General features: G+C 42.3%; 1 protein-coding gene and 1 pseudogene across 2 annotated transcripts in view; both read right to left on the bottom strand.

Moving 5' to 3' along the window:
- Positions 1–23,420, bottom strand: part of MEI1 (meiotic double-stranded break formation protein 1) — a 79,122-nt gene that overhangs the window by 28,031 nt on the left and 27,671 nt on the right. For both annotated transcript variants that reach the window (XM_049626438.1, XM_049626439.1), the window contains exons 15-19: positions 21,305–21,416; positions 17,357–17,417; positions 16,300–16,397; positions 13,319–13,487; positions 7,537–7,684 (exon numbers count right to left, since the gene is read on the bottom strand). In XM_049626438.1, coding sequence (XP_049482395.1) covers positions 7,537–7,684; positions 13,319–13,487; positions 16,300–16,397; positions 17,357–17,417; positions 21,305–21,416 — 588 coding nt within the window. The remainder of the gene's footprint in view (positions 1–7,536; positions 7,685–13,318; positions 13,488–16,299; positions 16,398–17,356; positions 17,418–21,304; positions 21,417–23,420) is intronic.
- LOC125919656 (chromobox protein homolog 3-like) lies at positions 1,763–2,517 on the bottom strand (annotated as a pseudogene).

The raw sequence follows: 23,420 nt of genomic DNA, 5'->3' as shown, positions 1-23,420 counted from the left end.
TATTTACAATAAAGTAAACAATATGCAATTGGATAACATTCTCATTACTACAAAGTTATTGCTTTTCCTGGCTTCTGCTGATCCAGTAACCCAAATATTGAGAAGACTGAGCCTACATGTAGGGAATGAGTTAGGAGAAAGAAAAACATGCAGGTCAAGAATTTAGATCACAGAAGTTTGTTCACCCATTTATTTCAGCAGGTCCTAAATTGCCAACATCTCTAACCACCTGATTATGATCAAGTTTCCATGAACAAAGTCTTAGACATTCCATGAATCATGACCTTTTTTGTCAATACAGCACAGGATTTCAACTTCTTGAAAAGTAATGGCTCACTAGGAGGCATTTTTTTTTAATTTTGCAAAATGTTTATTTATTTTTGAGAGAGAGAGAGAGAGAGAGAGAGAGAGAGAGAGAGAATGAGTGGGAGAGGGTTAGAGAGAGAGGGAGACACAGAATCTGAAGCAGGCTCCAGACTCCACACTGTCAGCACAGAGTCCAACATGAGGCTCGAACCCACAAACCGCGAGATCGTGACCTGGGCTGAAGTCAGATGTTTAACCAACTGAGCCATCCAGGTGCCCCTAGAAGGAGCCTTTAAATGTCCATTTAACCAAGTTTTGCTTAACTAATTAAAACACACCAGGACTTGTCTAGTTTTCTCATTTGGGTGGGGAGGTTGTTGGTAGTGATAAAATTTTCCTTTTCTTTCCTTCCTTTACTTTGCAAATAAACTTGCATTTATATAACTATAGATATGGCTGCTTTTTTATTTTGCTTTATTTATTTAAGTAATCTCTACATCCCATGTGGGGTTCAAACTCACAACCCTGATATCATGTGTTCTTCCACTGAGCCAGCCAGGCACCCCAGATATGGCTGCTTTTAAATTGTCCAATTTAAATTGTTTACATTATATTTAAATGGTCCAATTAATTACAAAATTTGAAAGGTTAAGGTTTTAGGGAAATTTTCAATTTTTTAAAAAATATATTTATTTTTGAAAGGGAAAGAGAGACAGAGTACAAGCAGGGGAGGGGCAGAGCGAGAGAGGGAGACACAGAATCTGAAGCAGGCTCCAGGCTCCAAGCTGTCAGCACAATTGGGGCTTGAACTCAAGAACCATGAAATCATGACCTGAGCCAAAGTCTGACTCCCAACCTACTGAGCCATCCAGGCACTCCAGGAAAAATTTCAACTTAACTTTAAGTGACTTATTTCTTTCACTGAAAATGATGACATCCCAGAAACATAGTTATGAAATGCTATTTTTGTTTTGGTAAATGTTAAAAAAAAAAAGAATGAATGAAAGAAAGAGAAAAAAACCATTTATGTATGTGTTTTTGTGTATACACACAAAAAACCCCAACCAAAAAAAAAAAAAAAAAAAAAAAAAAAAAAAAAAAAAAAAACAACCTCTGAATTGTCCCTAGTCATATGAGAGTTAAACACAAATTCTAATTGAGTAACCACCATGAAGATTTCCCCCAACATTTAGAAAAAGTATTATTTCTTCAAAAATTTTTAAAGTTTATTTGTTTTTGAGAGAGAGAGAGAGAGAGAATGTGAGTGAGGAAGGGGCAGAGAGAGAGGGAGACACAGAATCCGAAGCAGGCTCCAGGTTCTGAGCTGTCAGCACAGAGCCCAACGTGGGACTTGAACCCATAAGCCATGATATCATGACCTGAGATGAAGCTGGACGCTTAACCGACTGAGCCACCCAGAAACCCCTAGAAAAAGTATTCTTGAATGCAGGGGAATAATATACCATGGTCTCAAATATACTTTTCTGCTAAAGGAAGTAACCACAGAAAGCTTTTATTTGTTCAAAGTAACCAGTACTATACATGCAAAGAACCCCAACAACTCCCCCAATACTACTTCAAAACAAACACACCAAACTGGATTTTCATTAGAATGTTATTTCTTCACACTAATAAATCCAAGAATCAAGGCCTAGATTCTATATACATACATACAAAAAGCAACATAAACAATTACTGAGCTTCAGCTTCTGGACAAGAATTCTGGGTTACTCTCTCTTCATAAAAAGCAATCACAATTTGAGAACATTTCACATTTGCCTGTTTTGCCAGCACCAAGTCTGCCTATCTTTCCATTCCCCAAGAAACATGAATTCTCCACTGCTGTCTGTGGCACCAATTCTTCGTTCAGGATCAAGACCTCCTGGCAAAGCCTCTTGGTCTATTCGCAGCATCTCTCTTCTTCTCCGAGTTGCTACCATCACATCCACTGTCAGATACAGATTTTCTTTTTGTACCATCTTTTTCTTTACCAGCCTTTTGAGAACCAAGAACTGCTTCAATTAACTCTGGAGAGTCTAAATTTTCTTCAGGTTCCCAAGTATCGTCAACATCTGTGAACCCCTTCCACCTCAGGAAACGCTCCACCTTCCCATTCACTACATGTTGCTCCTGTACTCTTTCCACAATAAATTCTTCAGGCTCTGCCTCTTCTCCTTTTTTACTCTTTCCATTCTGTTTCTTTACCTTTTTTTGTTTTCAATGTAGGCCATTTTCTATTGCAGACTTGAAGAGTTGTTATTCATCGCCTCCAAGCTGCACCCAGTCCCGGGTCTACAGCGTCTCCTTTGATTGCTCTAGTTTTGTCGGAAGTTTGAAATCCAGAAGTGTGAACCCTCCACCTTTAGTCTTTTTCAAGATTTTTTTGGTTATTTTGGGTCCCTTGAATTTCCATATGAATTTTAGGGTCAGCTTGTCCATTTCACCAAGAAGGAAGGGAGGGAGAGAGGGAAGCAGAGGCAACTGGGATTTTGATTGGGATTGTATTGAAACTACAGATCAACTTGGGGAGTACTGTCATTTGAACACTATTAAGTCTTCTTATTTCCCCAGTTTTATTGAGATATAGCTGCCACATAACATTGTGTACGTTTACGGTATACGACATAATGATTAGATACGTGTATATATTGTGAAATGATCACCATAATAAGTTTGGCTAACTTCCGTCACCTCACATAGTTATAAAATCTTTTTCACTGGGATTAGAATTTTTAAGCTCTACTCTTCTTTTTTTTTTTTTTGTTTTAAGTTTATTTATTTTTGAGACAGAGAGAGACAGAGCATGAGCGGGGGAGGGGCAGAGAGAGAGGGAGACACAGAATTGGAAGCAGGCTCCAGGCTCTGAGCCATCAGCCCAGAGCCCGACACGGGGCTCGAACTCACGGACCGCGAGATCGTGACCTGAGCCGAAGTCGGACGCTCAACCGAATGAGCCACCCAGGCGCCCCTAAGCTCTACTCTTCTAGCAACTTCCAAATATACAAAACAGAACTGTCAGCTGTAGTCAGTATGTTGTACATTACATCCCAGAAGTTTTTTATCTTCTATTTGTTAAGTCTTCTGATTCATGAACATGGGATGTCTTTTTTTTTTTTTTAATGTTTATTTATTTATTTTGAGAGAGAGAGATAGAGAACTACTGGGACAGGGGCAGAGAAAGAGGGAGACAGAATCCCAAGTCGACTCCGTGTTGTGAGCACAGAGCCCAGAGTGGGGCTCGAACTCACAAACCATGAGATCAGAACCTGAGCTGAAATCAAGAGTCAGACGCTCAACCAACTGAGCCACCCAGGTGCCCCACGGGATATCTTTCTAATTACTTAGGTCTTCTTTAATTTCTTTCAATGAGGCTTTATAACGTTCAGTGATCAGAAGTGTACTTCTTTTGCTAAATGTATTCCAATGTATTTTATTTATTGATGCTATTGTAAATGGAATTGTTTTCTTAATTTCGTTTTTTAGCATGTCATTAAAGACTTGAGTCTACCTTTCCAGCTTCTCTCCACTCTCTCTTAAATGACTTAGTGAAGGCATGCTAAACTAGACTTTCTTCCTTGAAGGGACAGCCTGGGAAACTTCCCATTTCTGTATCTTAATTCTCTCAATAAAGCCTCTCCTGATGCCATAATCCAATACAATCTCTTTCTCTGTGTGTTTTTATAGCTCTTGACCAGTCCTCCAGCTCCAGGAGAGCACTTGTTGCTGTTAGTGCCTACCTGGAGAGGATCTTTTTGTCTCTCCTGACAAACTGGTGCTCCCTGAGGGAGGGATATGTTTGATTCACTCCAATCCTGACAGGAGCCCCCATGGCACCTGACACATATCAAGTGGTCAAGCCACATTGGGGAGTTATTATTTAATGAGTATGGAGTTTCAGCTTTACAAAATGAAAGAGTTCTGGACATGATTGATGGTAGTAGTTGTACAACAATGCCAGTGTACTTAATGCCACTGAACTGTACACTAAAAATTGTTGAGATGATAGATTTTGTTTGTGTATTTCACCACAATAAAAAGCCCTAATACATAAAAATAGAAGAACAGAATTGAGTTTAAAAACCAAGCTGTGATTATATGTTGCCATTTAGATATTTATATAAAATTTTTAAACATGCAAAACAATGTCATACATCATTTATGGGTTCACACCTAAGAGGCAAAACCTGGAGTTCCATGAGCTACTAAGTTTCCACACCACCACTGGTAGATGTGAAGAGAGACCCCCCCCCCCCAACAAATCTAATATTACTACCAGTATTAATCTTGAAGCCATCAGGGCTATTCCCATCGTGTCCTTTTCTCCTGTTTACATTAGTCACCTCAGGAAGCCCAGAATTTCCAGATCATCTTATATGGCTCAAAACATTCCCTTTTCTGTTCCCATCTCTCACTCTTTCCCAGCTCCCAAAACCTTTCCACAGTGTCCTCTAGAACTCACAGTTATCAGCAAATTCCTTGTCCTGTGCCTCTTCCTTGAATATTCCCGTCACCTTGTTGTTTTGATCCTCATCCAAAAACCTGCCTTGCCTACAATCTTTCAAGTTGAAGCTATTTTTGTTCCCATCTCCCTAGTTCCAAATCATGGCCTCTAAATTCTCTTTCTGCCTTCTAATCTCCTCCACTTGCCTCAGCCATTCATCCCCATGGTCATGCCCCTAGGCCTTGTCATTACCAAGAACTGTACGCTCCTCAATAATCCCAATTCAAGCATCCCACTTTACCACCACCACCCCTGTCTTTCCAGCTCACTTCCTCTTCAATGTAGCAATTCTTTGAACCCCATCAGAAACAAAATCTTAGGAAACATCCTTTTATCCTCTCTTATTCTTACACCTCACACTGATCCATCGATCAAGAAATTCTATTGGCTCCTGTTTCAAAATATTCAGAAGCTGCTGCTTCTCCTCTACTATCTCTTGTCTACATTATTGCTGTAACCTCCTAACTAGTTTCTGCACTTCTACCTTGTACCCTTTTGGTCTATTGTCCAGAGTCACCCCTTTTAATTCAGCCATGAACCAAACCATGGGACTATATGAGATCACCAAAGAAACAAATTTAGAGAGAAAAGCAAAGCTATCAAAGACTGAGCCCTGGGGCACTACAACACTTAGAAATCAGGGAGATAAGAGAAAATCAGCAAAAGACACTGAGACAGAACTGCCAGAGAGGTAGGAGGAAAATCAGGAGTACACAGCATTCTAGATGCCAAGTAAAGACAATGGTTCAAAGAAAGGATGCTGTTGATAGGTCAAGTAAGGCGATGACTAAATACTGACTACTGGCTTTAGTCATGTATCTGTTACTGGTGACTTTGATAAGTGCATTATCAGAGATGTGCTAAGGGTGAAAACCTAACTGGGGCAGGTTCAAAAGCATATGGGAGAGCAGGGAGTGTATACAAGCCTAAAGCATCTTGTCATAGTAGAAAACCCAAATGCTGTCACAGACTACTAAGGTTATCAAAAGGACTCAGGAGCTACCCTGAATAGGCTCCCACTGACCAAAGACAGGACAATTTGAGCTTCAAAAGATAAATAACTCCAGTGGATTGAACACATCAAATATTTTTAAATCCATGAGTTCATAATGACACTAAAAAAAATCTCTTTGGTCACCTTTGAGGAATACTAGGTAACCAATTCCTCTTTTTAAGCTGTAATTAAAAGGAAAGAATCAAACCTTCTACCTATGCTTCCTATACAATCTCCCATTCAGAGTAAATGAGTAGTTGATGAGGGAAGCCTGGGTGGCTCAGTTAAGCATCCAATTCCTGATTTTGACTCAGGTCATGATCTCATGGTTCATGGGATTGAGCCCCTCATTGGACTCTGTGCTCACAGTGCAGACCCTGCCTGGGATTCTGTCTCCATCTCTCCTTGCCCCTCCCCCACTCGTACCCTCTCCCTCTCTCTCAAAATAAATACACATTTTAAATAAATAAATAAATAAATAAATAAAGGTTGAATGACAGAATTAGGATATTGTTATTTCACAATCTCTAATGAATTAATTGTAGGCAATGATCACCAATGGCTTCAAATATCACAATAAAAGAGACAATGGGATATTGTATCTCTAGATCTACTTACTTGAAAACTCATGCACTTCCACTACAACTTTCTGCTTCTATCCAAATTAAACCAGGTCTTCTTACATCATGTTCATCCCAAAGGTAATCAAAAAGAAGCAAAATTATGGAGCACCTGGCTGGCTCGGTCAGAGGAACACGTGGCTCTTGATCTTGGGGTCATGAGTTCGAGCCCCATGTTGGATATAGAGACTAGTTAAATTAAAAAAAAAAAATACTTCAAAAAAGAGGCAAAATTACTTGTCAGTGAAGAAAGGGTATCCTTAGGTTGAGGCTGAAGTGTCCATATCTAACGAGTAAAAGCAATCTTTAATGAAAGAGGGGAGAGATTTAGCAATCGATTAGACATAGTCCTTGATCCACAAGAATTTATAAAGAATCTGGAAACAGGGGGCACCCGGGTGGCTTAGTCAGTTAAGCATCCAACCTTGGCTCAGGTCATGATCTCGTGGTTCATGGGCTCAAGCCCCATGTCGGGCTCTGTGCTGATGGCTCAGAGCCTGAAGACTGCTTCAGATTCTGTGTCTTCCTCTCTCTCCGCCCCTCCCCTGCTCACCCTCTGTCTCTTTCTCTTTCAAAAATTTAAAAAATTTAAAAAAAAGAATCTGAAAAGAAAAAACTTGCATACACACAACCACCATCAAAGTGATCCAAGGTCAGCCTGATTAACAATGATCGGGTCCCAGAAAACCACTTTGTTTAATAAACTGTTAACAGAAGGATATACCTCACATCTCTCTCTTGTCCCGCTCAAACCAGAGGTGGTACTAATAAAAGAGCCTTGGGAGTCTAAAATGGAATCCTGGCATCCCCATCAATTAATTGTGTGACTTAGAGAAAGTTACTTTAACCTAAGTCTTGGTGTTCTTACCCGTAAAAAATGGAAATAATAATCTTTGCCTCTCAGGACTGTTGAGAGAATTAGCTAAATTATATAGGCTCTGAACGTGTCAACCCCCTACCCTGTTCCATTCCACCAAGACTCCCCCCCTCCCTCCCTCTTTCTCTCTCTCTCTTCCACCTACTTTCTCTATATATATATCATCATGGTCTCAAGGAGCCATGATGTAAAGAGGTGCAGCAGGAGGAGGAAGAGTCCCAGGCATTTTGGTCCATACCTCATCTAATGCATCGTCTTTGTCCTGACAGATTGCAAGCAGATAGATGGAGGCTCTGATGACCGTCAGCGGAGGGCGCTCATCCTGGTCCTGCAGAGACAGGAGGAAGCTTTGCACGGCCACAAATAATTCTGCCTCTGAGACAAACCTGTCGACCAAGGAGAGTCTGAGTGAAAAAATAAATAAATGGCTGTCCTGCCTTGACACGTCCTGTCTTGCCATATTCTCCCTCTGCCTTCTGTCCTTCTGCTCTAGCATGTCCACAGCCTCAGGACACCTTGCACAAAGAGCATGCTGTGTATACTTACAAAGCATTGTCATATACGCACAGCACATGGTTCTATGCTCTGTACAAGGCTCTGTCTAGGGGCCAAAGACTTCTCACTCACACCTAGGAGGCAAAGCATCTGCCAGTACTGTTAGGCAGCATCTGCCAGGACTAGTACTGTTAAAGAGAAGGATGCTACTACTGGGGTTTAGGAGTCCCTGTTTTGGCAACCAGTCCACTGTTCTTTATCATTGAACATTTGTGTGTTCAATGGGATACTTTCTGGGGAAGGAGACATCTATGTTTGTACATGCAAGGGAGATGGAGATGAGGAGACTGACTTTTTTTTTTTGTAAAATATAAAAGGCATAGGGGAGCCTGGGTGGCTCAGTCAGTTAAGCGTCTGACTCTTGATTTCAGCTTAGGTCACGATCTCATGGTTCATAAGATCAAGCCCCACGTTGGGCTCTCTGCTGACACAGAGGCTCTGTGAATCCCAAGCAGAGCTTGTTTGGGATTTTCTCTCTCTCTGCCCCTCCTGCTCTCCCTTGCATGGGAGCACATGCTCTCTCTCTAAATAAATAAATGAATAAATGTTAAAAAGAAAAAGCTATAAAAAATGGGCGAAGGACTTCTTGAACAGACATTTCTCCAAAGAAGATATATAAATGGTCATTAAGTAGATGGAAGGATGCTCAACATCACTAATCATTAGGGAAACGCAAATCAAAACTGTGAGGTAAAATCAGAACCCTTGTGCACTGTTGATGGGAATGTAAAATAGTGTAGCCACTATGAAAAAGAGAATGGCATTTCCTCAAAAAATTAAAAACAGAACTACCAGATGATCCAACAATCTAGATATATACACAAAAGAATTGAAAACAGGGTCTCAAAGAGATATTTGTACACCCATGTTCACAGCAGCATTATTCACAATAGCCAAAAGGTGGAAGCAATCCAAGTATCCACTGACGGGACAAATCCATAAGCAAAATGTGGTATATACATACAATGAAGCATTATTCAGCATAAAAAAGGAAAGAAATTTTGACATGCTATAGGATGGATGAATCTTAAGGACATTGTGTTAAGTGAAATAAGCCTGTCACAAAAAAGACATACTACATGATTCCACTTATATGAAGTACTTAGAGTAGTCTAAATCATTGGGACAGAAAGTAGAATAGTGGTTTCCAGGGACTGGGGAAAGGGAAATGGAGAGTTATTGTTCAATAGGTATAGAATTTTGCTTCTGCAAGATGAAAACAGTTCTGGAAATGAATGGTGGTGATGGTAGTACAACAACATTAATGTACTTAATACCCATGAACAGAACACTAACAATGGTTAAGATGCAAATTTTATGTTTGTGTATTTTACTACAATTTAAAAAAATGGAAAAATTACCAATGTACCAAGGTTGGTGTCTTGGTTTGATAAATTTATCATAGTTATGTTAACATTAGGAGAAAATTAGTGAAAAACTCTCTGTATTCTTTGCAACTTTCCTATAAATCTATAATTATTCCAAAATAGAATTTTTATTTAAAAAATAAAAGGGGCACCTGGGTGGCTCAGTCAGTTAAGCATCCAACTTTTGGTTTCAGCTCAGGTCATGATCTCCCAGTTTCCTGAGTTCAAGCCCTATATCAGGCTCTGTGCTGACAGCGTGGAGCCTGCTTGGGATTCTCTCTCTCCCTCTCTCTCTGCCCCCGCGCCCCCGCCCCCCCCCGTCTGTCTGTCTGTCTCTCTCTCTCTCAAAAAATGAACAGAAAAAATTTTTAATTAAAAATGAAAATAAAATGGATAATAGCCATAATATAAATACTATACAGCTACCAAAAGTATGAGGTAAATCTACTAATACATGTACTAACATGAAAAGAGGTCCAAGATATATCGTTAGGTTAAAAGGCAAGTGGAAGACCTTATACAACATCCCATTCTGTATATTGAAAAAAAATCAGCATATGTTTGTTTCAGTAAATGGTGTTGGGAAAACTGAACAGTGACATGCAAAAAAATAAAAGCGGACCACTATTTTATACCACACACAAAAATTGACTCAACATGGATTAAAGACATGAATGTTAACAGCTGAAACCATAAAACTTCTAGAAGAAAACACAGGCAGTAATTTACTTGACATCGGTCTTGGTGAGGACATTTTTAGATCTTATACCAAAAGTAAAATTAAACAAACGGGACTATTTCAAACTAAAAAGCTTCTGTACAGCAAAGGAAGCCATCAACAAAATGAAAAGGCAGCCCACTGAATGGGAAAAAATCTTTGCAAATCATATATATATCTGATAAAAAAATGAATATGCAAAATAAAGAACTCACACAATTCAATAGCAAAAAAAATCCAATTAAAAATGGGCACAGGATCTGAAGAGACATTTTCCAAAGAACGCATACAGATGGTCAACAGGTACATGAAAAAATGTTCAACATCACTGATTAGCAAGGAAATGTAAATCAAAACCACAATGAGGTACATTCTCACACCTGTTAAATGGCTATTATCAAAAAGACAAGAAAAAACAAGTGCTGGCAAGGATGTTGAGAAAAGGGAACATTTGTGCACTATTGGTAGGAATGTAAATTGCCACAGCCACTATGGAAAAGAGAATGGAATTTCCTCAAAAAATTAAAAATAGATCCAGCAATTCCACTTCTGGGTATTTATGCAAACTCAAAAGATATCTGTACCGCTCCCATGTTCACTGCAGCATTATTTACTACAGTCAACACATGGATAAAACCTAAGTGGGGTGCCTGGGTGGCTCAGTTGGTTAAGTGCCCAACTCTTGATTTCGGCTCAAGTTATGATCTCATGGTTTGTGGGTTCAAGCCCCACATCAGGCTCTGTGCTGACAGCTTGGGATTCTCTCTCTCTCTTTCTCCTTCTCTCTGCCCCTCCTCTGCACTTGCTCTCTCTCTCAAAATAAATAAATAAACATACAAAAAAGAAAATGTGGTATGTATATACACACAATGGAATACTGTTCAGCCATAAAAAAAGAAAGGAATCTTGCAAACAAAATGGATTGACCCTGAAGGCACTAGGCTAAGTGAAATAAGTCAAATAGAGAAAGAAAAATACTGTATGATTTTACTTACATGTGGAATCTTAAAAAAAACAAAAACAAAAAACCAAACTCATAGAACAGATTGGTGGTTGCCAGAAGTGAGGGGTTGAGAGTGGGCAAAATGGGAAAAGGGGGGCAAAGGGTACAAACTTCCTGTTACAAAATAAATACACCTTGGGGATATAATGTACAGAATGGTGACTACAGTTGTTAATACTACACTGAACATTTAAAAGTTGCTAAGGGGTGCCTGGGTGGCTCAGTCGGTTGAGCATCCAACTTCAGCTCAGGTCATGATCTTGCGGTCTGTGAGTTCGAGCCCCATGTCAGGCTCTGTGCTGACAGCTCAGAGCCTGGAGCCTGCTTCGGATTCTGCGTCTCCCTCTCTCTCTGCCCCTCCCCCACTCATGCTCGCTCACTCTCTCTCTCTCTCTGTCAAAAATAAATAAACATTAAAAATAAATAAATAGGGGCACCTGGGTGGCTCGGTCGGTTAAGCGTCCGACTTCGGCTCAGGTCATGATCTCACGGTCCGTGGGTTCGAGCCCCGCGTCGGGCTCTGTGCCAACAGCTCAGAGCCTGGAGCCTGTTTCGGATTCTGTGTCTCCCTCTCTCTGTGACCCTCCCCCATTCATGCTCTGTCTCTCTCTGTCTCAAAAATAAATAAACGTTAAAAAAAAAAATTTAAAATAAATAAATAAATAAGTAAATAAAAGTTGCTAAGAGAACAAATCTTAAACGTTCTCAACATAAGAAAAAAAATTACAACTACATGTGGTGATGGATATTAACTAAACTTAATGTGATGATCATTTTGCAATATATATAAATATCCAATCATTACATTCTATATTTGAAATTAATATATTATAGGGGTGCCTGGGTGGCTCAGTTGGTTAAGCGGCCGACTTCGGCTCAGGTCATGATCTCGCGGTCCGTGAGTTCAAGCCCCGCGTCGGGCTCTGTGCTGACAGCTCAGAGCCTGGAGCCTGTTTCAGATTCTGTGTCTCCCTCTCTCTGACCCTCTCCTGTTCATGCTCTGTCTCTCTCTGTCTCAAAAATAAATAAACGTTAAAAAAAAAATTGAAATTAATATACTACATGTCAATTATATCTCAATTTTTAAAAATCACAAGGGGCCAAGTGATTTTCAGTGAGGGTGTCAAGACAGTTCATTACAGGAAAAAACAGTGCTTTTTTTTTTAATTTTTTTTAATATTTATTTATTTCTGAGACAGAGACAGAGCATGAGTGGGGGAGGGGCTGAGAGAGAGGGGAGACACAGAATCCGAAGCAGGCTCCCGGCTCTGAGCTGTCAGCACAGAGCCTGACATGGGGCTCAAACTCACAAACCGTGAGATCATGACCTGAGCCAAAGTCGGTCGCTCAACCGACTGAGCCACCCAGGCACCCCTAAAACAGTGTTTTTAATACATGATGCTAGAACATCTGCATAAGCCACATGAAAAATAATGAAGTACTGACACATGCTATAAATATTATGCTAACTGGATGAATCTCAAAAACATTATGCTAAGTGGAAGAAGCCAGGCACAAAAGGTCATCTATTGAATGATCCATCTATAGGAAATGTTCAGAACAGATAAATCCATAGAGACAGAACACAGATTGTTGGTGCCAGGAGCTGAGCAGAAGGAACGAGGAATGAATGCTTAATGGGTACGAGATTTTACTCTGGAGTGATGGAAATGCTTTTGGAACTAGAGAGAGGTGGTGGTTGTACAATACTGTGAATATACTAAATGCCATCAAACTGTTCACTTTAAAATGGTTAGTTTTAGGGGTGCCGGGCTGGCTCAATCAGTTGAGTGTCTGACTTCGGCTCAGGTCATGATCTCACGGTTTATGGGTTCGGGCCCCACGTCAGGCTCTGTGCTGACAGCTCAGAGCCTGGAGCCTGCTTTGGATTCTGTGTCTTCCCTCTCTCTGCCCCTCCCCCACTCACTCTCTGTCTCTCAAAAATAAACAAATGTTAAAAAAATTATTTTAATGGTTAATTTTATGTTATGTAAATTTAACCTCAATAATTTTTTACACTTATTTTTTACACTAGTCTCCTTTGATTTTAAATTTTTAATAAATTGTGTAAGTAATTCTTAAAACCAAAGTAAACCACTAAAATTTTTTTCTGTGCGCAAACAATACTTTTAAGGATACTAAAAAGTTCTCATTCGCATTTTAGGCCTCTGCTCTCAGCACTGTGACTACCCTCCTGCCTTAACCCCTCTCCAGTGTATGAGCCCCTCAGGAATATAACCCGTTTCTCACTTATCTGTGTCCCCAATACCCAGGGCCAGGCTTGGAGTGGATGCCTCTGTGAATATTTATTGAACTGAATTGGACTGCAGATGGGGGTTCCAGGACACACTGCCAGCCCCCAGCATCGAACACTGACCTGTCCTCATGGATGTAGGCCAGGTAGAAGAGGAGCAGGATGCAGTACTGTCTCTGGCGAGCAATTCCCTCCACATACTGGCGATCTGACAGGAAGGCAAGGCTTTCAGGGCTCCTGCTGCGTATCTCGGGCAGCTCATGCTGCAGGAACGCAGACACTGCAGAGAGTTCTGGGCAGGGAACATGCGGGAGAACACCACACAGAGAACACAGGAAAGCAGGTAGTGAGCACATGAGTACCTACTACATGAAGAGGGTACAGGGCACAGAGTAGCAGGGTACACGCAGGATGAAAGGAAATCAGTTTCCTCTTCCTTTCTGTAGCTTTCAGCCTGCCAGCAGAAACTAAAGGTAACATGTGTAAAGAATGGATACATTCCTTCATTCATTGACAAATTTCAGAGTGGCTACTCTAGGCCAAGGTGTGATACACAGGCTGTGTTTCCAGGAGCTGGTAGCTGGGAAAAGACAGACAAGGAGACGGGCAATTATAGGAGACATGATCAAGTACCATGTTCAAGTATGGAGGAGTGTATAACTCATACCACCTGGGGTGGGGAGGGCAGGCTTGAAAAGGAGGGAACTGTGGAAGGTGAGCAGAAAACAGGCAGAAAAGTGAGAGCAGAGATCCTGGGCACGGAAGAAAGGCGTTCAGAGGCCCAGAGGCACAAGAGGACATGTTTTAGGTGCAGCAATGAGTTTAGTCTGACTGACTCAGCAGTGAATAGATGTGGAGTGTCAGGAGTTGCAGACTGTGTGACATAATTAGTAGCTAGAGTGTGAAAAACCTTGAATGCTGAGTAAAGAATTTGAATTTTATCCTGAGGACAGATTCTTATGAAATCTGTTTCAGAAAAGAAAGAGTATTTTAGGGGCGCCTGGGTGGTTCAGTCGGTTAAGCGTCCGACTTGGGCTCAGGTCACGATCTCATGTTCCGTGAGTTCGAACCCCACGTCGGGCTCTGTGCTGACAGCTCGGAGCCTGGAGCCTGTTTCAGATTCTGTGTCTCCCTCTCTCTCTGTCCCTCCCCTGCTCACGCTCTGTCTCTCTTGCTCTTAAAAAAAATAAACATTTAAAAAAAAAAAAAGAGTATTTTAATACCAAAAGAGTATGAGAGGAAAAGACATCAGTGCTTTAGATGTCTTTTAGACTTTATAGAAACTTTATAGAAAATTCCCTATATTATCCTTATTTTCCATATTTCACCACAGATCAGAGGAAACTTCATCCCTGTCTGACAGTGCCCCACAGACTGATGTTTGGGGACTATGGCTGAAGGCAAGGGTGTTAGGATGATAAGACTTGAGTTTTCAGATAGATCCTTCCAGCAGTGGGTGGAGATTCTTTGCAAGATGAAAGAATGAAAGCAGGGTGCCATGCTGGAAGTCAAGTTAAGTCTGTCCTGCCGGTGCAGTGGACTTAGGACCAAGTGGAAGGTGAGAATGGAGAATGCCCCACAGCAGTCTGGCAGCAGAGCCAGGGCAGGTCTCCTAATTCTAAATTTTGTGACTCTTCCACTAAGCTATGATCGTTATCATAAAAATGAAACTAATATCCCATGCATCCACATGCCCTTTCTCCTGATACATGGAAGAAAGAAGGACTCTGCATGTACGTGCTCTTCCCAGCACTCTGAGACTTGACAAGGCCTCAGGGTCTAGGGAGGCAGATACGTGGGGCTCCTCCTTTCCCCAAAAGAGAGGGAGCTGTCAGCAGCAGTGGGGCCAGAGCTGGTGAGCACAACAGGCTGCTGTACAGCGGCTGCCAGCGTGGTCCTAGGCTACCGCCATGGCAGAAGTAGTTGTGCTAGTCTCTCTGCAGGCCAGACCACACCGGGGCAGGGATAGAGCAGGGTACCAGGCAGAGAGGAGAGGCTGGCATAGAATTAGGAGCCAAGCCATGTGGGAAGGAATGAAAATACTCGCTTGGGCTTCTGTCTCTCTCAGCACAGCGTTGGAGAAAAAACAAAGGAGGAAGAGAGGTTTAGGAAGTGGGGGGAGATGACACATCTTTGTAAATGTAAAAAGAAGAAACATGGCCAGTACCAAGTCTTACCCACAAAGAAGGTGTCGTATTTGTTGAATAAATGAATAGAACAATGATTAAATTGTTTTATGTTATACCAAAAGAGGTTTAGGACAGAGGAACTCCTTAGGGCAGAGAACATATCATAATTATCATTGTATCCACAGCAGCACTCAGGCCTCCCCTGGCATGTAAGGAAGCTCTATGTATATTCAACCGGGGTGGGGGTGGGGGGGTGACTTCAGCTCTCAGCCCCCATCTGCTGTTCCCCCACCTCGATTCTGCATGTGCCTCCTTCATTGCATTCAGACCTCTGCTAACATGCCACCTCCTCACAGAAGCCTTCCCTGACCACCTATCTTCTCCTTTCATCACCCTGTATCCCTCTGCCCAGTTTTATTTTTTCATAGCACCTACTCATTTATGACATTGCATATATGTGTTTATTGTCTCTCTCTCTCTCTCTCTCACTCCATGAGGACGGGACATTGGAGCTGTGTCACCATAACCTGAAATAGAGTCTGACACACAGTAGATGTTCAAGAAATATTTCTTGAACGAAGAAACAAACAAACAAACAAAAATGGAACAGACCATTCAAGGTATTTTGAGCAGAAGTCTCGGAATGTAACAAGCAGGGAGGGAAAGGTCTGGTGTGAGGGATGTTAAGAGAAGGCCAGGGTGAGGACCTGGGCTTGATAAGCTTTGGGGTCTTTCTCAACCCTTAGAGTCTAAGGGTCCAGGAATCTTGGATTCTATTGTTTCCTGATTCGGTTATCTTATCTCCCTAGGTGTCAGCCTATAGTCTCATCATTCCATGATTTCATGGTTCCTCTGGGCAGCTTCTAGCAAAGAGATAATTATGATTCTGACTCACTACCCAGCCTATCAACAAAGGCATCCAGACCGTAAGAGACCACCATGAGCCTGATAAGTGGTCAAGCTGCAGCATCTTACCTTCTTGGGAAGGTGGCTCTGTCTTCTCTGGAGCTGACAGGAGGTTGAGGCTCATGTCGTAGAGGAAACTGGAACATACCTGATTTAGATCTGAGTGACTTAGAGGGTGGAAAGAAAGAGAGAACAAGAGAGAAGACATTGCTACTTTGGCTGGGACAGCATTATCCCTGCCATATACTGGGACACCACTGCCTTGTGCCAGAGCCCAGTGAAACTCTAACCACGGCCCGGGAGGAAGAGTTCTGGAGGTGGCTGTGAATAATAAATATGGAACCCGCTGCTACAGCTGTAACTTAGGCACATAGGCATTCGCTAAAATTTTACTGAAAAAATAAATCAGGGAGGGCTACCGAACCCCAATTTAACGAAACATAAAACAAAAAAAGTGCTCCTAGTTCAGGAAAGGCGTTGAGAGTCCTGGGGAAAAAAAAAAAAAAAAAAGGAAGCTGTTGAACCCAGGATGGGTAGTCAAGGTATTCCTTCCTGAAGGCTGGGCGTTCCACTCAGAGATATGCAAGGAGAGCTAGATACTATATTGTGGTCATCTTGCAGGCTGTAGGCAATAACAAATGGAATCTGTCAAGTAAATGCAGAGACAGCTGGCAAATCATAAATGGGAAGGAACAGAAGATTACTCCAGAAACTTAACAAGACAGAGACTGAAGTAGCCACCTCTTGACTTTGAACCTCTCTACATTTCCTCTGGAAATGGTGGGCTGGCAGCAACCAGCATGTGGCTCTGTCTTTGTGGGCACTGCTTTCACTACCCTCTGAGGGCTTCTGTCTCCCCATTTGTAAAATGAGGAGTTAGACAAATGATCTCCAAGAGCCCTTCCAGTTTTGATGTAACAGGTGCCTGTCCAAGTATCACATGGAATGAGTGTCTTACCAGAACCAGATGAAATAAAAGCTACAGGAGCATGTCCAGCTCGCACCACCAGGTGCTGAGCAATTCCGACATGGTGTCAATCCTCCCCATGGTCCTATGACTAAACCACACCAGTCAGAAATTTCCACTTGTCCCGACAAGGACACCGGCGCCTGAAACCATACATACCTTAGGCTGCTGCAGAACCTGGCCTTCAGTTCCAGGGTTAATCGTATGAAAGATGAGGAAGCTTCAGAAGTAGGAAGAAAGCAGAAAGCAATTTAAACCAGACTCGTTACAGAAATTCTCAAAGTTGAGTGGTTCCAAAGAGTACTAATTTTGGAGTCATGCAGACTTAGGTTCAAAATTTGCTCCGACAATACTACTAGGGTCATCCTGGAACACGTATTTAACTTCTCTGCGACTCGGTTTCAATATCTATACCTCACAGGTTGTTGTGAAGCTGAGTAAGATAAGTGTACATAGACTATCTAACAAATGCCTAGCACTGCACTGTGGAGTAGGTGTTGAATAAATGTTCATCTTCCATTATAATCTGGGACGTTTGACAATGACCTAGGAAAGACATATCTGCTTGTTCTATCCCTTCTTCCAACGTTGTAGAAAATAACCCAGTTTCAGACTCAGGAAGAACAAAGGGTAGTCACTGCTTTATCCCCATCTCTGAATGCCTGTGGGGAAGGACTGGTTCTCACGCCTGAGGTCAGGTAACAGGTTCTGTGTTAGTTGATGACCCTGGCCCAGGCCCCTGCACTACCTGCCTCCTCCCAGTCTCCCCACATCCTGCGCCAAGCTTCCCTGTCAAATCTGACTTCTGTCCTGCCCATCCTGCGCCCCTATAAAAGCAGGAGTCTAGACAAGAACATCAAGAGGTCCCACTGCACCAGCTTCAGACTTGGGGACAATCTGTGTTCTATCCTGGGGCTAAAGCATATGGCAGGAAATTCATCCCTCAGAGTTTCACAGCAACTTTCTCGGACACACTTCAACTCATGACTCCCCCCAGGGAGGGGACACACAGGGTTCCTGCTGGAAGGGGCTCTTGGCCCAGTATCTCAGGGACCCAGAGTTTCTCCACCCCCTATTCAGGGCCTCTGCCCCCTCTTGGCTGGCACTGCCTGCTTCCTTCTTTTCTCTTGCAGGTTGGGCCCCAATCCTGTTCTATCTGCATAGATCTCCCTGTACACAACCATTCTCCACACCCCCTCCTCTCTGCCACTGCCCCCCAGAGATCTACACTTCTGAAGTTGCACCCATCCAACATCCCAAGACTGGATCTTCTTGGCTCTTGAAGTATGGCAGACAGAAAGAGTGTATGGAAGGAAGAAAAGAAGTATAGGTCAGTTGTCATAACTAAGAGGTAGAATCATTCAGGAGACATACATATATATATATATATATATATGTATATATATATATATATATATGTATATATATATATATATATTATAATCTCATTTAATTCTGTTATCACCATGTCTAGCTAAAGACACTGGAAACAAAAAATTAATTTGTCCAATGTCAATAAGTAAGTAAAGGAGGGGGTAAGAATCTCAACCCACAAGAGCTAATGACAAAGGTCCTGCTTTTTCCCCCTCTTCCACACAGCCTCTCACTCTCTCCTAGAAGCTCCCACTTCCACTTTCTATGAGAAATAGCTTCAGCTTCCTAAGGGTTTCCTGTCTTCTGTTCTTTGCCTGGACAGAACAAAGATCCCTCTGAGCTGTGACAAGGGACCTCCCCAGGATGACCTAGACTATTAATCAGAAACTCCCTCAATATCCCAAATCAAATTGTGAGGCAATTGCAAAAGGCATGCCCCTCATCACCCCAGCTCTGGATCCAGCCCCCTTCTTCTTTCCAAGGACCTTGCTCTACTGAGGAGCAGGAGGTCTCTATTGCTCCTTTCTATCAGCTACTAATCAGAATAAGTGTTTCTAGTGTTGGAGGGTAAAAAAAACCTCTAATTTCATGTTCCCTTCCAATTATACCCCCATTTCTCACCTCCTCTCATACCAAACTTACCCAAAGAGCTGTCTATCCTGTCTCTACTGCCTCACCTTGCACTCACTCTTCAGTTTACTACAGTCTGGCATCCACCCCAACTATGTCACAGAAACTGCTCTGGCCAAGGTCACCAACAGCCTCCATGATGCCAAATCCAATGAACATATTTCAGTCCTCATCTTCCTTGACCTCTGGGATGCATTTGACACATCAACCACTCCCAAATCTACAAAACTCTCTTGCTTGGCTTTTCTAATGTCATACGCTTCTGGTTTTCTCCCTACTTCTCCAACTGTCCCTTACCAGTGTCCTTTAGTGTTTCCTCCTTCTCGTGGCCATTAAAATGTTGCCCTTGATTCTGTCCTGGTTCCCTCTAATCATCTCATTTTACACACTCCCTTGAAGGATTTCAGCTACTTCCCACTAGACAGTTGGCCCCACAAGGACAGGGTTCTATTTTGTTCACTGCTGCATCCTCAGCCCCAGGACGGCGCCTTTCATGAAGTAAGTGCCCAATCAGTATTTGTTGAGTTAATGAAAGGCTAGATACTGAAGACTTGCATATCTGTATCTAAAGACCAGATCTTTCCCCTGACTTCAGACACAGTCAATCACCTACCTAACCTCTCTGCTGGTACGTCTCACAGGCATCTCACGCTCATCCTGACCCAAACCGATCACATCCTCTACTGCCTTTCCAAATCAGATCCTCCTATGGTGAGCCTTCTCTTGATAAAAATCACCACCATCCACCTAGATGGCAGCCAAAACCCAAGGCATTACCCTGAGCTGTTCCCTCTCTCTCCTGCCCCACATCCAACTGCTGCACCCACTCCCAACACTTCGTTTAGTTCCTATCACAACCTGAGTTAATGCAAGAGGTTAAACTATTGTCTGTAGTCTTGCCTCCCTCTCACTCATGGTCCACACTGATCCAAAAAGGATCTTTCTAAAACGAAAGCTGAGCCTATAACTCGCCTTCTTTTAGACTCAAAACTCCTAGGATAAAGTCCAGATTCCTCACATGGCCAACAAAGCCCTGCATGACTGAGTCCTGGCTACTCCTTTGTGGTAGATTTTCCACTGCCTACTATGTGATAGGAATAAAAGAAGACATTAAATGGCAATGATAAGAGGCAAGCATACCATCGAGATGCAGAAAGAAATCAGGCTCCAGAGCCAGATTCTCTGAATTTGAATCCTGGGCACACTACTTCCAGTGTGACCCTGGGCAAGTTATTCAACCTCTCTGAGCTTCAGTATGCTTCTCCATAGAATGAAGATAATCATAGTACCTACTCCCTAGGGTTTTTATGAGAACTAAATGAATTAATACATGTAAGGCACTTAAAACAGTATCTGACAATAATAAGAGTGTCATAAGTATTAGTTATCATTAGTTATTACTATATTTCTCTCTCCTCCCTTTTCTGTTTTTGGCTATTTTCCCCTTCCCATTTTCACCATCACTCCTACTTTCTAAGGAAAATAAAGGAGACTGACTCTGACTCCTAGGCTTATTCTACATGTTGAAGTATTTATAGTGTGACAACAGGACAAGTGAGAAAGGAAGGTTTACACTTGAGGAGGCAAAATGGCTAGTCAGAGAAGAAAATAAATAGATGCAAGAAGGCCTGGAGAAGGCCAAGGGAGTCAATAGCCACTGGGGTTCAGTTTCCAGAAGGCACTTCAGCGCACAGACAGCAGCTTTCACAGAGTGCCACCACTCCCCCAGAAGGCATGTGGAAGTACGTGGGGACGTTTTCCAGGTGTCACAATAACTGGGGGTACTTCTGACATTTAGTACTCAGGAGTCAGAGATGCTGAACATCCTGTGAGGTCTGAGGGAATGTGAAGGATGAGGGCAATGCGGAAAGATGCATGTTGTGGACTCTGAACTGGAACCTCCTTGATATTCTGAGAGAAATATCAATAAATTTCAAAACTTAATTTGTAGTACCTTTGATTGTTGAATGGTATTCCCTCTCACTGAACACTGGAAAGAGTGCAGATATTGATTCTGAGTGATTATGTAAACCTCCTGCCCACAGGTTATGCTCTCTTTGAGCATAAGCACCTGCCTCCCTCCCAACTTCCATACTTGCCTACCGAGTTTCTTGGAGAATTTTTCCTTCATGTGGGGAACGATGACAAAGAGACTGTGTAGAATCGAGAGGAAAACTTCCATCAAGTTTGGTTGGGTGGCCTGCTCTGAGTGCCTCTGCAAAGAACCAAGAGGGAGAACACAGCCCACCAGGACTGAGCCTCTGAAGAAGAAAGCATCAGCAAAACTGGCATCAAATCAAGCAACAACAGACCAACCCCTTTCACTTGAAGGGCACAAGAAAAGCTACGGAACCTGAAGTCACAAGCTTGCATCCAAGAGTTATACCCACCACTTAATAAGTTGTGTAAGACATATTACCTTTCTGGGCCTCTGTACCAAAAAGAATAAAACATGGCCTACCTCCTGGAAACAAATGAGATCTGATGTGTAAAAAGTACTTTTTAAACTATAATGCACAATAACACTCAAGTTCCTATGACTATAGCCATTTAGTAATAATCATATACTTTACAAACTGTCTTCACATTTATTTTTCATGTGATCTTTGAACAGTCAGTCATGAGGCAGCCTGATGTAGCAGACAGAGCTCTGGATTAAGAGTAGATAAACCTGGATTCAAGACCAAGCTCTACACAAAGTTGCTGTGTGCCCGTGGGTCAGCCACCCCCTCCCCTCTTGGTGTCTCATTTCCCTACCTGTAAAAGCTTGGATATCAGAGACATGATTGTTATAGATATCTTTCCTTTTATTTATTTATTTTTTTTTAAGTAGGCTTCATGCCCAGCATGGAGTCCAACACAGGGTTTGAATTTATGACCATGAGATCAGGACCTAGGCTGAAATCAAGAGTCAGACACCTAACTGACAGAGCCACTCAGGCACCTCATTTCCTTTGGTTTTTAAACCAAAAAACAATTTTAATTAGAAAGGTAATAATGCTAATTAAAGAAATGTGTAAAATATGGAAAAGTAGAAAGCAAGAATAATACAATTCTATCCTCTAGTTCTAGATCTGACTCTTAACGCTTCCTAAGTCTAGGAAGAAGGCAGAGCAGATGAGGAAACCAATGTGAATTGCCCAAGTGTTACTGCTCCTGAGTACCAATCAGAGCATGCATGCAGCCCATGGCTTCTGACAGTTACCCACCTGGCATGCTGGCTCAAAGGCTTCTTCAAAGAGGTTCTCTGTCCCCAGAACCAGAGGATGCCTCCCTGCTGCCACCTACTGTTCCCAGTAGGTATTTGGAGGTGCCCTGACTAAAAGGGACCTCTCACAGGTTCACAGGATGACCAAACCTCAAAGAGGAGAGGACTCATCCAAAGTCATCAGAGCAGTCAGCAGCTCCGGACCCAGATCTCCCTACCACCACTATCTCAAGTCAGCTCAAAACGAAGCTCTTTAGGACCAGGTCTCTCTTCAGAATGGCCAAATCTCATTTTACAGAATACATATGGGTTCTTTAGTGAGGCCTAAATCAGACATTCACCACTGCTCTTTACTAATCATAAGAATGCATGGGTTCAGATCTCAGCACTGTTGTGCACTTGCTTTGCAACTGTTGTAACAAGACAACCTCATCTTTCACTTGGGGATATTATAGCACCCATCTCACACAGTCATTGGGATGATCAAATTAGGTAATGAATATGAAGCATTTATCACTCCATAAACACTACCTATTTATTTTATTGTTACTGCTTTCTACTTTTACTTAAGAGGCATCTGTTGGTTTACAATGAAACACTACATCTTGGGTTTTTGGTGGGGGGCGGTTAAGATATTAAAAAAATTTTTAAGTAATCACTACAACCAATGGGGGGCTCAAACCCATAACCCCAAGACCAAGAATCACACTCTCCACTAAATGAGACAGCCAGGTGCCCCACGCTTTGTTTTCTTTTTTTTTTAAGAAAAGGAAAACTGGGGGGCGCCTGGGTGGCGCAGTCGGTTAAGCGTCCGACTTCAGCCAGGTCACGATCTCGCGGTCCGTGAGTTCGAGCCCCGCGTCAGGCTCTGGGCCGATGGCTCGGAGCCTGGAGCCTGTTTCCGATTCTGTGTCTCCCTCTCTCTCTGCCCCTCCCCCGTTCATGCTCTGTCTCTCTCTGTCCCAAAAATAAATAAAAAACGTTGGGAAAAAAAAAAAAATTAAAAAAAAA

Source organism: Panthera uncia, chromosome B4 (assembly GCF_023721935.1).
Source record: "Panthera uncia isolate 11264 chromosome B4, Puncia_PCG_1.0, whole genome shotgun sequence".
In the NCBI taxonomy this organism is placed as follows: Eukaryota; Metazoa; Chordata; class Mammalia; order Carnivora; family Felidae; genus Panthera; species Panthera uncia.
The sequence above is the reverse complement of the archived record's forward strand: the minus strand, read 5'-3'. Positions and strand labels throughout refer to the sequence as shown.